Genomic DNA, 18,249 nt, shown 5'->3' with positions numbered 1-18,249 from the left:
AAATTGTCACACCATTATGACTATATATATGGACGTTAAACTAAATCTTCATATAAGTGGAACAGGAGAAGCTGGTACAGAGGTTACATTAATCAGTTGGAAGGAAAGAACGAAAGTGAAGTGAGCATGACAGAACATGTATGTATGAAGGATCTACGTAGCCTAAAACAACTTAAATGTTGTATTACAATAAGGAGAACGGTGAGGATGTAACTGGAATAGGAGAATTCGTGGCAAACTCCTCAAGTATAAAGTAGTAAAAACCACATTGGAATAACTTTACTTGCACTATGTTATCTAAACTAAAAACTAATAATTAATGAACAATAATGGCCTGTAAATAAATGGTTAACATTCATGAAACTAATCTGTGAGAAAGCGTTATTATAACATGTTTATTGTTGGCTATTCATGGTTCATATTTTGTACACGTTATAAAACTTAAGTACATTACTTTATTTTTATTTCAAATATATATGTTTAAGAATATAACATGAACATCGGTCTATCGTTGTCTATGAATATGCTATCACTAATTATTAATCATGTTCTTAGAGAAGCTTGTTTATTTTTTACACTTAACGAGATAAAAACATAAGATGATGAAACTTGGGGTCCCAAGTCACTTCACAAATTCCATCAAAGTTTGGTTTTTCACCGGCAGATAGAGCTACGGTAAAGCGTTGAAGTATAGATACGAAATACAGAAATATTTCAACTATGGCCATCTTCTCACCGGGACAAGAGCGTTTACCTTTAGAAAAACAGTAAACAAATATTGATACTTTTCCTGATACAAAAGTTACACATTTATAGAAAAATGAAAGAAGATGAAAATCAATATCAAATTAAATTCAGTTTGTTTGTTCCACAATACGAGGGCTGTTAAAAAAATACGCGGACTGACGTCATAAAACAAAATGTACTTTATTTAGAAGTTACAGGCCTGGGACCCCTTCAAAGTACTCTCCTCCCCAACGCACACACTTATTCCAACGGTGTTTCCACTTGTTGAAACAGTCCTGGTACGCTTCTTTTGTAATGTCCTCCAGCTCCTTCGTCGCATTTGCCTTAATCTCGGGAATCGTCTCAAATCTTCTTCCTTTCAAGGGTCTTTTGAGTTTGGGGAACAAGAAAAAATCGCAAGGAGCAAGATCTGGTGAGTAGGAGGTTGGAGAAGAACAGTGATCGAGTGTTTGGCCAAAAACTCACGGGTTCTGAGGCACAAATTTCGCAGCAACGCGGTGCACCTTCAATTTTTTCGGTCAAAATCTCGTAACAAGATCCAACTGATATCCCACACTCTTCAGCAAGCTCCCTGACGGTCAGACGTCGATTTGCCCGCACCAGAGTGTTGATTTTGTCGACGTGTGGGTCGTCAGTTGACGTGGAAGGACGTCGAGGACGCTCATCATCTTCAATGGACTGTCGACCGTCCTTAAAACGTTCATGACACTTGAAACATGCCGTACGCTTCATAACAACATCAGCATAAGCCGTGTTAAGCATAGCAAAAGTGTCAGTCGCAGATTTTCCAAGTTTAACACAAATTTTCACAGCAAGTCTTTTCACATATCTTTACATATATTTGCTTCTTCTTCTTTGTTATTCTCAATTAGTTTCTTCTTTACAAAATAGCTGTTACACACTTTTCCATAAAACAATCAATTTTCGACTTTATCAAACAACATCAAAATGTGGTTCTGATACATTCACTTCGAATGTGATTGCATATTAACTGTTTTTGTCAGTAAGAAAATCACTTTAATATTACTGTATTCTACTCTATATTTGTATTTATTTTTAAAATCAGGCATGATTGTCCTTTTTTCTTCAAATTATATCTAAGATAAGTCACATTGACGTGTGTGTGTGTTTTCTTATAGCAAAGCCACAGAAACGATCCTACTTACTAAGTAGAGGTTTAAATGACATATTTTTTATATAAACTGCCCTTCAGAAAACATTGAAGTATCTCCATCTATGTTAGATTAAATACTGTCATTGTATGTTTGTTTATTTTTGAATTTCATTCATCGCTACATGAAGGCTATCTGCGCTAGCCGCCCCTAATTTAGCAGTGTAAGACTAGAGGGAAGGCATCTAGTCATCACCACCCACTGTCAATTCTTGGGCTACTCTTTTACCAACGAATAGTGGGATTGACCGTCACATTATACTGCTCCCACGACTGAATGGGTGAGAATGTTTGGTGTGAGTGACGGGGATTCGAAACCGCGACTCTCGGATTATGAGTCGAGTGCCTTGTACATCTGGTCATGCCGGGCCACGAACGTCTATAAGAACATTTATATTCTCAAACTTCTTAAAAGAAAGATGCGTTTATGTAGTAAGTAACTCAATAAAAAACAGTTAGTAAAATATCTGACTGATCTTACCGACACAGAATGGAATGAAATATTCCGATTTCACGAAAGTAGTGCCATCTTGACTGAGGAAATGTTCTGGAAAGAATTCATTGGGCTTCTTCCAGTATCTGGGGTCGTTATGGACAGCCCATATGTTGTTTATGACAGTTGTTCCTTTAGGAATGTTGTAGCCTTGAACTGTTGAATCTTCATTTGTACTTGAAAATGCAACCAATTTTTTTTCTCACTCAGAGTATGTTATTGTTTATAAGAATTACGTCTTTTTTTTTTAAATATTTATTCATGTATCTGCTTGTTATATATTACATTTGATAAAACATTTGTCTACGAAGGAATGATATACTTATAGGTACAGAAGTTATAAAGGAAGGTATTTCATAGTTATGAAGAGGATATCTTAGGAACTGGAAATTTACAAAATGGAAAAATGAGGTAAAACATTTAAGGTTAAATACAAATAATAACAGACGTTATAAATTATAATTCTCACGTTTTACTACAGTAACTACTTCAAGATAAAATAATATTTGTGCAGAAAATATGTTCACTTTTCATTTTATACTATCTTAAAATTTAGGTTTTATCTAATTTAGCCTCTTAGTGCTCCAGCGGTGTATCTATAGACTTACAACGCTAGAAACCGGGGATGATACCCTTGATGGGCAGAGCACAAGTAGGCCATTGTGTAGCTTTGTACTTAATTCAAAATAAACAAATTAACAAACAAATCCTAAAGGTAAATTAATTTTGTTAATACTCCAAATTAAAATATAGTAATTTCCTTACAACTAAAACGAATAGTCATCGCATCCTGGGTAAACTTAACTAAAATCACGATACGTTGCTTGGACTTGATCTGTCCATTCCAATTATGAATAGAGTGAATTATTTTTTAAAATGAGCCTCAGCTGTACCACTCAAACAGCTCAAGTGATGTCTAGTAGCTTTATATTTAGGTCATTTAGAATTACTAAACAATAGTTTTCTATTTCTACGATGACATTGAGTTGAGTGTAGCTTCGCGCTAAGTGTGACTGTACTGTAAATTAAAGGGTTCATTATTCATTACCAGTTGATGCAAAACATGCTCTGTGCTCTTGGGTCAAGAATGTGCTGTACGTAATGGTCAAATCTCACTATTCAAGTAGACAAGCGTATCCATAATACTAGAAGTGGATACTATTGGCTACTTTCCTTATTTCTGGACTACCAGTTCCAAATTAGGCATGATTGTAAGTGGATAGTTCTCATGTAGTTATGAAATTTTGAAAAATTACCTACAATCCTGTAGGCCATTCTTTCCTGCCTTCCAGCAATTTCTCTGTAAAAGTTGAACTCACATCCTCTGATATGAAGAACTCAAAGTTTTTGGTAAGGCTAAAGTCTTGGAAGACAAAGTACTTGTGTTGAATCTGATGTGGGCTAATGTGGGGAGATATAGTTGGTAGATCTATAGGATATTATTGATGTGGGCTAATGTGGGGAAGTATAGTAGATGTATAGGGTATTATTAATGTGGGCTAATGTGGGGAGGTATTGTAGATCTATAGGGTATTATTGATGTGGGGTAATGTGGGGAGGTATGGTAGATCTATAGGGTATTATTGATGTGGGCTAATGTGGGAGGTAGAGTAGATCTATAGGGTATTATTGATGTGGACTATTGTGGGGAAGTATAGTAGATCTATAGGGTATTATTGATGTGGACTAATGTGGGGAGGTATGGTAGATCTATAGGGTATTATTGGTGTGGGCTAATGTAGGGAGGTATGGTAGATCTATAGGGTATTATTGATGTGGGCTAATGTGGGAGGTAGAGTAGATCTATAGGGTATTATTGATGTGGGCTATTGTGGGGAAGTATAGTAGATCTATAGGGTATTATTGATGTGGACTAATGTGGGGAGGTATGGTAGATCCATAGGGTATTATTGGTGTACTAATCTGGGAGGTAGAGTAGATCTATAGGGTATTATTGATGTGGGCTATTGTGGGGAAGTATAGTAGATCTATAGGGTATTATTGATGTGGACTAATGTGGGGAGGTATGGTAGATCTATAGGGTATTATTGATGTGGACTAATGTAGGGAGGTATGGTAGATCTATAGGGTATTATTGATGTAGGCTAATGTGGGAGGTAGAGTAGATCTATAGGGTATTATTGATGTGACCAATGTGGGAGGTAGAGTAGATCCATAGGGTATTATTGATGTGGCTAATGTGGGAAGTATAGTAGATCCATAGGGTATTATTGATGTGGACCAATGTGGGAGGTATGGTAGATCTATAGGGTATTATTGATGTACTAATGTGGGAAGCATAGTAGATCCATAGGCATTACTGATGGACTAATGTGGGAGGTATGGTAGATCCATAGGGTATTATTGATGTGGACTAATGTGGGGAGGTATGGTAGATCTATAGGGTATTATTGATGTGGACTAATGTAGGGAGGTATGGTAGATCTATAGGGTATTATTGATGTGGGCTAATGTGGGAGGTAGAGTAGATCTATAGGGTATTATTGATGTGGACTAATGTGGGAGGTAGAGTAGATCTATAGGGTATTATTGATGTGGGCTATTGTGGGGAAGTATAGTAGATCTATAGGGTATTATTGATGTGGACTAATGTGGGGAGGTATGGTAGATCCATAGGGTATTATTGATGTGGGCTAATGTGGGAAGTATAGCAGATCCATAGGATATTACTGATGTGGGCTAATGTGGGGAGGTATGGCAGATCCATAGGGTATTATTGGTGTGGGCAATGTAGGAGGCAGAGTAGATCTATAGGGCATTATTGATGTGGGCTACTGTGGGGAAGCATAGTAGATCCATAGGGTATTATTGATGTGGACCAATGTGGGAGGTATGGTAGATCCATAGGGCATTATTGGTGTGGCCAATGTGGGAGGTAGAGTAGATCCATAGGGTATTATTGATGTGGGCTATTGTGGGGAAGCATAGTAGATCCATAGGGTATTATTGATGTGGACCAATGTGGGGAGGTATGGCAGATCCATAGGGTATTATTGATGTGGACTAATGTAGGGAGGCATGGTAGATCCATAGGGTATTATTGATGTAGGCTAATGTGGGAGGTAGAGTAGATCTATAGGGTATTATTGATGTGGACTAATGTGGGAGGTAGAGTAGATCTATAGGGTATTATTGATGTGGGCTATTGTGGGGAAGTATAGTAGATCTATAGGGTATTATTGATGTGGACTAATGTGGGGAGGTATGGTAGATCTATAGGGTATTATTGATGTGGGCTAATGTGGGGAAGTATAGTAGATCTATAGGGTATTATTGATGTGGGCTAATGTGGGGAGGTATAGTAGATCTATAGGGTATTATTGGTGTGGGCTAATGTGGGAGGTAGAGTAGATCTATAGGGTATCATTGATGTGGGCTATTGTGGGGAAGTATAGTAGATCTATAGGGTATTATTGATGTGGACTAATGTGGGGAGGTATGGTAGATCTATAGGGTATTATTGATGTGGACTAATGTAGGGAGGTATGGTAGATCTATAGGGTATTATTGATGTGGACTAATGTGGGGAGGTATGGTAGATCTATAGGGTATTATTCGTTTGTTTATTTTTGAATTTCGTGCAAAGCTGCACGAGGGCCATCTGCGTTAACCGTCCTTAATTTAACAATGAAAGACTAGACGGAAGGCAGTTAGTCGTTACCACTCACTGCCAATTGTTGGACTACTCTTTTACCAACGAGTAGGGCGATTAACCGTAACATTATAACGCCCCAACGGCTGAAAGGGCAAGGATGTTTGTTGGGTCGTGGATTCACTCCGCTCCACCGACTCTCAGATTGCAAGTGAAGCGTCCTAACCACCTGGCCATACCGGGCACTCACACAAAGCTAATCGAGAGCTATTTGCGCTAACCACTCCTGTTCTAGAAACGACACACTACAGAGAAGGCAGCTGGTCAATACCACTCAAAGTAAACTTCTGAACTACTCTTTTATGAACGAATAGTGGGATTGTTCACTACATTATATTGTATTCGCGGCTGACAGAGCGAGTATGTTCTGCGACGGGGCTGGAACGCGTAACCTACAGGTCAGGAACCGAGCGACCCACAGATTAATTGTTTTAGTCTAGTTATAATTATGACGAAGAAACTTAGAGAAGTTTAGCGATAAAGAAGTTTTATGTAAGTCAAAGTAGATATTGATAATAAACCATTAGTAACCCATCATAATTTAAGTGTTACGGTACCCAAATATTTCCACTTAAATATTTTATAGCTTATATTATAAAAAAAGCAAATTATAAAACATATAAACGTTAAATGTTTTATATCATAAATGCATTTTGGTGAATAAAACATAGAAAATGTACTTTAAAATTCTGTAATGTGAGACACTGTTTTGTTTTTGAATTTCGCACAAAGCTACTCGAGGGCTATCTGTGCTAGTGAGATTTACTGTCACATTATAAAGCCCCCACGGCTGAAAGATCGAGCATTTTTGGTGTGACGTGGATTCGAATATTCGACACGCGGATTACGCTAAATATTACGCTTACTTCTTTACACAGGAGCCATATTGTTTTGTTTGCTGCACACCATAACCACATGGAGCTATACGCTCGCTAGGGTCGCCGCGAAGAATCGAACACTAAATTTCAGTTTTGCATGTCTGTAAATGTACCACTATCTCAACGGGCGATAGAAACATTGGTTAAAATATAGTATAAATAATTTCAGTGCTAGTTATAATTTCATAAAATATTCCAGAAGGAGTTTATTTTCTGACATCTTTAAGATAAATAGACCAACAGTATGTAATAGGTTCGTTGAAAGTTTAATTTTAAACTTTAACACTCTTCAGGTTTTCAGCTATTAAAAAAAGGTTCCTAAAGACTTAAGGAATAGCGAATATAATGCCCTATACTATCGTAATATTAAACAATCTATCCTTCTTAATAAAGTAAAATAAAAACATTACTTTACGTTACATTATTTATCCAAAAAGGAAAGCTCCATTAGTACATTTATCAATTGGTGAAATTGTAGGCAAACTGTTCTCTTATGTTACACTGTATATTTTTATCTTTAAATAAACCATTTTTTATTATTTAATTGAAATACCTTGCATGTTTAGCGCACTGATTTTTGATATTGGTTTGCAAGATCCTCGCATCTTGATGGAGAAATTAACAGGACACAGTGGTTGAGAAACATCGCTTTACACACAAAGGAACAGATGTTGTTTGTAAAACTATTCATAATTGATGTACAGTACAATGCAGTATAATTACTGTAGGATTTTATTCCGATATTTCAAAGATTAAGTAATGATTCCTTGTTTCATATCACTAGTAATTTCTAATGCGATGTTATTGGATGGAATAAACATTATTTTAGGATAACGAAAACCTACTATCTTAACAGACTGAGAGGGACTATAGTCTGCCATCTTTGGACCTCATAAAGAACAGCCTGAGTGTAGTGAAAGTGTACATTGTCATCCCAGGATGGTAACCTTTCTCTACCAATAACACTGTCAATCTCTTTTTGAACTCGTTTCTGAACATCCGGGTAAGTGGCCATAGTTAGGAGACACCATTCTATTGTTGTCCGCACAGTTCCACTGCCTCCAAGAAACCAGACACGGACATTTCCGCGCAACATGTCATCTGAAACATATTGAGGAATGTCACATGTTAGTATGCATATTGAGTGTACCCATTTAATTTAAGAGCTTTTCTTTTCCAGCTAATTTGTCAATAATACATTAAAGGGAAGGCAGCTGATCAACATCACCTAAAGCCTACTCTTTGGCTGCTCTTTTATGAATTAAGGGTGGGATTGACCACCACATTGTATCTTCTCCATGGTTAAAAGGACGAGTATGTTCAATGAAGATGTTGGAACTTCTGACCAGCAGATCAGTCCATGTTAAATGTCACTCAACGAAATGATAAGTGGCAGTGATTACATTTCATTTATCTATAAGTGAGCTCTTTCCCTGTTATATAAAGTTTTCTATTTTACTTTATCTTCTGATGTGAACAAAGTTATACTTGCCTGCGAAAAATAGTTTGTTAATTATCTCCGAATGGTTAAAATATTGTGATTATCTGAAAAAGGCAATGCATTGCTTACTTTGCAATGATGTTGTACTTGCTTGTGAAAGATGACATTTTTTTGTTATGTTTTGTGCAAAACTTTGTATTTTCCTGAAAGAAATAACGTGCCATTTCTGATAGGAAGAAGTTGTACCTACCTGAGTGAGATAATGTACTATTTATCCTCTGCCGTAAAGTTGTAATTGCGTGCGATAGATAGGATGTTACTTGTACTACAAAGAAGTTGAACTTGCCTGTGAAAGATGAGTTGTTTATTTTTTCCGGTCCCTCATTTCAACCAAAAAGGAGCTGATGTAATCTTGGAGATTGTTTTCATCTAACCTCTTCTTGTGGTTGTTGATTTCTTCACTGAAATAATTTTCATTTTGATAGGAGTTATTCAATATACCCTCACTTCTTTATATTCCTTTTCTAAAAATCCACAAAAACACTTTAGGTCATGTACGGCAAGAAATATAAAACGAATTGACAACATTGGCTAAAATTTCCTAGTTGAAGCAAAAAGGTACAATACAAGAAAAGCATGCATTAAGATTTACTAGTCAAATAACAATCAGTCAACGAAACCAACAAATGTCAAGTATGTAACTATGGGCACCAGATAAAATACAGTGTACCAGACACTAGAAACATTCACTAAAGAGTATCAATAAATCCAAAGAGCTTAAAGAAATATATATCAATAAATTTCAGTACCAACTATTACCAACAATACTAATTATTGTATTAGTATACACATACACAAATTAAACGTAGAATTTATAGCTATATCAATTTCACAAATATTTATTTTTAATTTAACTCGGTAAGTGAAATGTCTTGAAAATAATAGAAAAAACTTAAGGAAGTTTTTCATTTTAAAATGTACTTAGCAGTGAAATATCCATTTAATGAGCTAACCACGTTAATAAAATAGTTCTTTAATAGTGAAATATAAAGATTTCTAAATTATCGTAACGTTAAATATACTATGCATGCAACAAACGACACAGTGGTTTAACATGTTATTCCCTAACACATGATACAGCGCACATTTATAACAATAAGTATTTAACTTGAATTTAAAAATTACGTACCGAATGAATGCCAGTAATTCTACTGTCGATGTTTTATATCTTGAGTTTAGAGCGGACAGAAACGGTTTCATCCACGGAAAAAAAGTTTTCAGGTCAAACCATTTTACGTGCTCTATAAATTCACTGAGTCTTTTATCTAAGTATTTTCTTTTTGGGTCATCATATTCAAATCTCCGACCAAAGATAAATGCTGAAATGATGTTGGACATGCTTGGAACTAATATTTCTCGTATGTCACAAACAGCACCATTCAGAGAGGCCAGATGATCCAAAATAATACTGATTTCTTCCTATACTCCAAAGGGGTAATAAAAATAGATTTCATAAATCGATTTAGTCAAGAACGAAGTTTAGATATGAAATTCTGTTGTACATTATACTTTCAATTTAGAAAATTAACATTTACACACTAACAATTTAAAGCATATCATTTTCTGACTTTAGTTTATTTTAGCGCCTCTTATGTAGCAGAACACAATACTACGACATGGGAAAGGTTGAGAACAGATCAGTGAATACATGTGTATATACTGTAGTGTATCAAGGATAACAACTACAATCGATATCTTTGAAGTACTGAATAATCTTTGAGTATCATTTGAAAACTAACGTGAACGTGTAATTCTGCTTCGAATGTTTTTATGACTTCATCTGAAACTTGAAATTACTACTAGACTTCTACATTTGTTATTAAACACAAAGCTGAAAAATGTGTTAACCTGCGCTGTATCATGTGACCCATTAAGTTACAGGTAGACAGAAATATTTACGGTTATAATCAAGCATTTTCAAGTGGGTCTATTTTATTACTGTAGTTTTAATCTTCGAACTCTCTACAGTCAGTTATGGAAACAATATATTTTTCATTCTATTGTTATAAATATTAGATTTCTAATTTACTTTTTAATTTCAACAAATAATGTGAAAAGGGCACTGGTTTCACGTATTTTTAACATAACATATCAAAAACACATTTTATTCCAATAACTTTAAATATTTCACAGATTTTAACAAAATTATTAACCTTGATGTAGTCTTCCATTTTTGTTTTACCATAGCCATGATTGCGTAAGATTTGAACAGAAAATCGTCGTTGTTCTTTCCACCAATTTCCATTCACTGATAGAAAACCTGGAAAAAATGGAATAAACTATTACACAGCACACAAACATCTATTAATTTGTATAATTAAATAATATATAGCCTTTTTACCCTATTGTAAAAGTTGTTCGCAGCAATAAACCGGGTTTGTCCTCAGAATAGACTTTCATTTTGTTATTATAATAAACACAGTTTCAGTGAGACAAAGAACTGGTTGTTACATAGCATCAAAGCTTTTATTATAATCACGATAAATAACTGGTTGTTACATAGCATCAAAGCTTTTATTATAATCACGATAAATAACTGGTTGTTACATAGCATCAAAGCTTTTTGCATAATCACGATAAAGAACTGGTTGTTACATAGCATCAAAGCTTTTATTATAATCACGATAAAGAACTGGTTGTTACATAGCATCAAAGCTTTTTGCATAATCACGTTAAAGAACTGGTTGTTACATAGCATCAACGCTTTTGTTATAACCACGATAAAAAACTGGTTGTCACATAGCATCAAAGCTTTTGTTATAACCACGATAAAAAACTGGTTGTTACATAGCATCTAAGCTTTTATTACAATCACGATAAAGAACTGGTTGTTACATAGCATTAAAGCTCTTATTATAATCACGATAAAGAACTGGTTGTTACATAGCATCAAAGCTCTTATTATAATCACGATAAAGAACTGGTTGTTACATAGCATCAAAGCTTTTTGCATAATCACGATAAAGAACTGGTTGTTACATAGCATCAAAGCTTTTGTTATAACCACGATAAAGAACTGGTTGTTTCATAGCATCTAAGCTTTTATTACAATCACGATAAAGAACTGGTTGTTACGTAGCATCAAAGCTCTTATTATAATCACGTTAAAGAACTGGTTGTTACATAGCATCAACGCTTTTAGCATAATCATGATAAAGAACTGGTTGTTACATAGCATCAAAGCTTTTGTTATAACCGCGATAAAGAACTGGTTGTTACATAGCATCAAAGCTTTTGTTATAACCACGATAAAGAACTGGTTGTTACATAGCATCTAAGCTTTTAGTGTAATCATGATAAAGAATAAAGTCGTAACTAATACATTGCATCTTAATTAGACAAAGGAATTCAAGCTTAGTGTTAAAAGTAACTACAAACTGTATGATATTTACAACTGTTTAAATACTTTAGATCATAAAGTTTTAAAAGTAACCTTAAACTAATACAGTTATTCATTACTTATATTTTCTGACAGTCCTTGAATCTGTATATTTGGTGGACGATCTAGAAAAGCATCTTTGCTCATAGCTTCCTTTATAGCCAGAAAATCACAAAGGACGACGACATTTAGACTTCCCACACGGAGGCTAAAATCGAACGCAGAAAATATATTAAGACAATAAATTCAGCTGTGGAAATACATTATCGAATAATGTAAGATTTGTAAGATTTTAAAGGATTTAATAATTACATCGAGGTAGCACACTACCAGTTAAAGGGTAAGATATCTTGACGTCCGAATTTTATAGTTTAACTTGCGAAGCAATAAAAAGTGTATAACTTGTACATTTATTGAATACCTTTTACACAACTCATCCATCTGTTAACAACACAGACTGTGGTTGCCTTTTTTTATCGTATAAATTACATTCTTACTGTATCAGAAATGAATTTTATCGACAACACAGAAAATTGCTGCAAACTTGGTTTTGTTTGTTTGTTTTGAATTTCGCACAAAGCTACTCGAGGGATATCTGTGCTAACCGTCCCTAATTTAGTAGTGTAAGACTAGAGGGAAGGTAGCTAGTCATCACCACCCACCGCCAACTCTTGGGCTACTCTCTTACCAACGAATAGTGGGATTGACCGTCACATTATAACGCCCCCACGGCTGAAAGGGCGAGCATATTTGGCGCGACGGGGATGCGAACCCGCAACCCTCAGATTACGAGTCGCACACCTTAACACGCTTGGCCATGCCGGGCCCGCAAACTTGGTGGATCTAGAAGTGTTGAGGAATGTGTTTCAAATACATGCACGTGTAGATAAGCATGATGCATTCTTGTTAGCCCGGCATGGCAAAGCGTGTTAAGGCGTGCGACTCGTAATCTGAGGATCGCGAGTTCGCATCCCCGTCGCGCCAAACATGCTCGCCCTTTGCCGTGGGGGCGTTATAATGTGACGGTCAATTCCACTATTCGTTGGTAAAAGAGTAGCCCAAGAATTGGCGGTGGGTGGTGATGACTAGCTGCCTTCCTTCTAGTCTTAGACTGCTAAATTAGGGACGGCTAGCACAGATAGCCCTCGAGTAGCTTTGTGCGAAATTCCAAAACAAACAAAGCATTCTTGTTATTATTTGACCTATGTTTTAAAATTTTCAATCACTTTATAACTGAAGTGAAATTCTAAGTAATTTACTAACCGTAAGGCCAGAGATACTATTCGCTACGTTTCCTGCAACTGCTTTCTCGAATATTTTGTTTAATGTTTTGAAAAGGAAATAAATTTCAATGTTAACTTACCTTCACTTAAACTAATTAAGGTTGTGTTTTGTAGAACCTTCTAACACTGTCTGCTTTAGTTTAAAATAAAAGAAAGTACGAATAATTAATTAATTATTTTTTTAATTAATAGACTATTTATGGCAAAACTGATTTACCAAAGTTAGGCCTTAGAATCTCACATCAAATAAACTAAAGGCGAATAAAATATTTTATTACATTAAATTAATAAATAAAACGTTTAAATAACAAAGTTTTTAACACGTTACATTTTCCGCATTCGCCCCCCCCCCGTGGCTTAGCCGTATGTTTGCGGACTTGTAACGTTAAAATCCGGGTTTCGATACCCGTGGTGGGCAGAGCACAGATAGCCCATTGTGTAGCTTTGTGCTTAATTCAAAAACAACAATTTTCCACATTCATCTTTTGCTCATCCTGTGCTTCCTTTATTATAATTAATCATAACGAGCTTTCTGTTAATCAATATTTTTTGAGTAATTAGTAAATACCCTTAATCAAGTCTTAATAATCAAACTTTTAATTTTATTTTGAATTTTTCAAGTGCAAAATGTACAAAATACTACCTGAACACTTTTCCATATTTCTTACTGAGATCTATTAAATCTATAAAAGGTTTTTTGCTGAAGAAAGGAAGATATCCGACGACAGGAAGACCGAAAGGACCTGGTGGAAAGTTCCTTGGTCGTCTTAAGAACCATCGAAGGATACAAACAATACAAGCTGCTGAAAGAACTGTTATAGCAAAGGTAGAGCTCAGCGACGTTTCTGTTAAGACGTCTGTTCTCATCTTAGATGTAGGATATTGGTTTGAAACGGAAAACCAAACATGAGTTCCTTCAACTCCTTTTTATACTGTAGCAAAGTCTGCGTAATGATCTTTACCTCGACCTCACGTATCTAAGAAAAACAAAAATTTTCTCACTAAAACGTTTATAATCTCTGTTTGGTAATTTAATCTGCGTAGTAACAGTATATTAAAATAAATTTCGAAAGTTTTATGAGGAGAGTAAAGTACGGTTTAGAAGATTTTATGTTCGTGTTCAAGGAAAAACATACTTATTGATATTATATATGTCAACTAATGACTGAATGGTGGTTGCATACTACATACTTATTGATATTATATATGTGAACTCATGACTGAAGGATGGTTGTATACTACATACTTTTTGATATTATGTATGCCAACTGATGACTGAATGATAGTTGTATACTGCATAGTGTAAGAACACAGTTATAATAACAACAGTTGTATTGAGAAAGAAGTGTAAAGTTAACTGTGGTATTTTTTGTTGTTGCTGAACTTCGTGCAAAGATAGTCAAGAGATATTTATTTTATCCGTTGCGATGGATTTCATATCATGTATTTATATTAATATCAATATTTGTTTCAGTTAAATATATATTTAGAAATGTACATAATTTATAATGTTAAATGTATATTGCAAAATTTCCGCCTACTGAATACATTTTTAGAAGATTCTTGAGTGTAAACATCAATATTGTATGTATATGAATTCAATATTTTTGCCTTAGCTGAAATTTCTAGAAACTCTCCTCTAAAGATAATAACACTGACCGACACAACGTGTCAAAGGACAGCATATATTGTTGGTTTGCTACTGTTAGTATACTAAAAACTGTGTTTAGCACTTATTAATTAGGAAACTTCAGATATTGAGCAGAAATGTTTGTAGCTTTCGAACATTACAAATCGCTTAACTTTGGGGGATTAATATCGGACGTTAGTATTTTTATGAAGACGTTATATACCTTATGTGGTGTAAAAACTCATGTGTGATCAGCGAAAAGCTAACTAGCTCCCTGTTAAGTGACTTGTACCTGTATCAACTCATAATTAATTGGCTCATTGTGAACCATCGATAGATATCAACGGAGTTCCGGATCGGATAGAAGTCTCAATATTGTTTGTAAGTTTGTTAACCTCTTGTATATAGGACAGTATTTATAATAACCATTATTATAGGTTGTGCTTTTGTTCATATATTAAAATATGTTAAGGAAAAATCTATGGCAAATATGATAAATACATTTGACGCAAATCTACATTTAATTAACTTGTATATTGAAATTATATTAATTCAGTTTCAGGCTATTTGAACTTATAATATGTAACAAAATGAACTGGAGACTCGACCGAGATAAATCATAATCTATAGTTTAAAAGTGATAGACTAGAGGGCTGACAGCTGTTAAACATAATCCACAACCAACTTTTGAGCTATTCTAATCGAACAGTGGTATTGATCTTCACATTATAATCCCCTACAGCTGAAGTAGTGAGCATTTTTGATAGCGGTATTTGAACACGCGAACCGAATATTTTGTTCTAGGCGCATTAACCAGCAGGTTACTCAAGGTTCACTGGTGCACATTAAGAAGGATCACTTCGTTATTTCAAAATGGCTGCAACTTCTAATACATTGCACGGTGAATCTATTGATGTAAATAGCAATTCACAACAAGAAATATAGCCTAAATATATATACATTTGTTTAGACATATCATCGAGTTTATGTTATACATACATATTTTACACTATACGTTACACGAGAGCTATTTTTGTTAGCCGTCCCTAATTTAGCAGTAAAAGACCAGAGAGAAGGCCTCTAGTCATCGCAACCATTTTTCAACATGTGGGCTACTCTTTTACCCGCGAATAATGGGATTGAACATCATATAATAACGCCATCACGGATGAAAGGGAGAGAATGATTGGTGAGACGGGGATTCAAATCCATGACTCTTAGATTAGTGAGTTGAGTTTCCTAACCACAAGGACAAGCTGAATTTTTATTGTATATTAAAGAATATTATTGCAGTATCGAAGTTAAGAAAGTAGCGTTCTGAAATAAAATAAATTTCCATTTACAGTAAAGAAACGAAGCAAATAAGCTTCTAACCTAGAAAATGCAAATTAGGGTTAACGCAAAATAAAAAAAATGTATGTAGAAACCTTCTTCTTAAAACGATATTGTAAATTGAGGAAATAGACACTCAACTTTTAATAGTCACCAGATGGCAATGAACACTGAAAAAGAAACGTAACTCAACAAATGTCAACACAATCCTGCTTTCTCAAAAATAAGTTCGTACCCGTCTAATGTATCATCTGCACGCTCAATTGTACTTCCTTAACGTTAAATGAGACTTATATGGTTAACAAATATTGCGATACTGAAACAAAAGTCTACCTGAACAAAAATGGTGGAGTATAGACCAAAAGCACACCTAAAGCAGAATCGTTATTTTGTTCAGATCAGAATAAGTGAAGATATATAGGGTTTTGATGTAATGTCTACCTTTTTTATTGGTTTCTTGTAGGGCATGACTAGGGATAAGAAATGTGTGAGGCTTGATTCTTGACTGATTGTAACTTAAGTTATAATCATTGGCAATGGATATCTAAAGTCTTAAATTATTCTAGTCGCTGCCAATTGAAATATTTAGTGGTTTATGAGTAAATAGCTATAGCACAGTTTAATTATCTCTAATCACTTGTTTGAGGATGAATTGAAATTAAATTCACATACCGTTGCAGTCCATATCTTCAATTTTAAAAATACAGATCAGGTAAACACTTTTATCACACTGGTTCTTCAACCTAAAAATATTTTCTTCCTTGAAAAATTAAGAAGCTAAATGAGAATTAATCACGCTTGTTGTGAAATTTTGTATATTACATTGAAAATCATATAATAACTTATTCAAGCTTATTGTAATTTCACAAGCCTTTCTCATTCCTTCACACAGAATATAATTTTGTCTCCTAATCAAGATGGTGTACGTTATCAATAAACCTTACAATAGTTTCTACGATTTAAAATTCGAGTAAATACATTTAGTGATATTCTACAGTATAATGACATTTCTAAATAATATGACTAAACTTTACACACGATAGAATTCGTAATATAGTACATATAGCTTATCATGTTAGGACTGTAATTAACTTCTTTGGAAACGCCTTAGTTTTTCACTTCATTATTATTATTGATGTCATTTCAAAATCCATTTTGGTACAGGACTGTTACAAAGTAGCTTTTCCATTATGTCTTTTGCAGATTCTATTGATTTGCTGTTCAACAAAGACATTTTAGGTAATTTCAATTATTTTGAGATTAAAATCGTATTACTGTTGTGTTACGTTTTATGTGTTCTAATATAAGTATTACTGATGTGTTACGTTCTATGTGTTCTAATATAAGTTTCTATAATCAAACTTTATTTAAATAAATTTCATTTAATAAATTAAGTAAAGCATAAAATTCTTGTCTTCTATGATAACTCTTAGAAAATTTTATTGGAGAAAAGATTAAAATTATTTCGTAACAGATCGCTCTGTTTGCATCGACCTTGACGTATTAGTGAAGTAATTACAAATACACTACTATAACTTTGCACGTACTGGTTTTATTTTCATAAAATTGTGCTAGTTTTCAGAAAAAATGCAAGGTCATATAAACTCAGAAACAAAAACTGATTTTTTGATAAAACATATGAAATTACATAATAATATTGAGTGAGTCCTAGTGAAAGACAGTTTTAAAGTAAGAATAAAAATAGTTTTGCTTATTTCATATTTGATTTGAATTACTTCCAGAACTTTTTAAATGGGGACACGTTATACCTTATCTCTTATTTCCCATTCCCCAAAAGTAACTATAGATATATCACTAACTAACTGTAGATATATCACCAATAAACTGTAGATACATCACCAACAAAGTGTAGTTATATCACCAACTAGCTGTAGACATATCACCAACAAACTGTAGATATACCACTAACTAACTATAGACATATCACCAACTAACTGTAGACATATCACCAACTAACTATAGATATATCACCAACTAACTGTAGATATATCACCAACTAACTGTAGATATATCACCAACTAACCATAGACATATCACCAACTAACTGTAGATATATCACCAACTAACTGTAGATATATCACCAACTAACTATAGACATATCACCAACTAACTGTAGATATATCACCAACAAACTGTAGATA

The 18,249-nt window shown here is 34.3% G+C and overlaps 1 protein-coding gene across 1 annotated transcript; it reads right to left on the bottom strand.

Moving 5' to 3' along the window:
• Positions 1-381: 381 nt before the first annotated feature.
• On the bottom strand, positions 382-14,049 carry LOC143236289 (cytochrome P450 2J4-like). The gene is made up of 8 exons (XM_076474561.1): positions 13,769-14,049; positions 11,923-12,050; positions 10,617-10,723; positions 9,593-9,882; positions 8,770-8,864; positions 7,808-8,063; positions 2,400-2,587; positions 382-754 (listed from the first exon to the last, which is right to left on the bottom strand). Exons 1-8 carry the CDS (start codon positions 13,990-13,992, stop codon positions 579-581), a joined length of 1,464 nt encoding a protein of 487 aa, XP_076330676.1. The 5' UTR covers positions 13,993-14,049; the 3' UTR covers positions 382-578.
• Positions 14,050-18,249: the final 4,200 nt, after the last annotated feature.

The sequence above is a fragment of the Tachypleus tridentatus genome, chromosome 13 (assembly GCF_004210375.1).
Source record: "Tachypleus tridentatus isolate NWPU-2018 chromosome 13, ASM421037v1, whole genome shotgun sequence".
NCBI lineage: Eukaryota > Metazoa > Arthropoda > Merostomata > Xiphosura > Limulidae > Tachypleus > Tachypleus tridentatus.
This window is presented reverse-complemented; position numbering and strand designations above follow the sequence as displayed.

Excerpts from the sequence above, each read along its gene's own strand:
- LOC143236289 (XM_076474561.1), bottom strand. The coding sequence starts at position 13,992 with ATGAGAACAGACGTCTTAACAGAAACGTCGCTGAGCTCTACCTTTGCT. Across the intron at positions 8,865-9,592 it reads GAATTACTGGCATTCATTCG|TGAAGAAATCAACAACCACA; the intron begins GTACGTAATTTT and ends AAATTATTTCAG. Across the intron at positions 8,064-8,769 it reads AATGAGGGACCGGAAAAAAT|ATGACATGTTGCGCGGAAAT; the intron begins AAACAACTCATC and ends AATATGTTTCAG.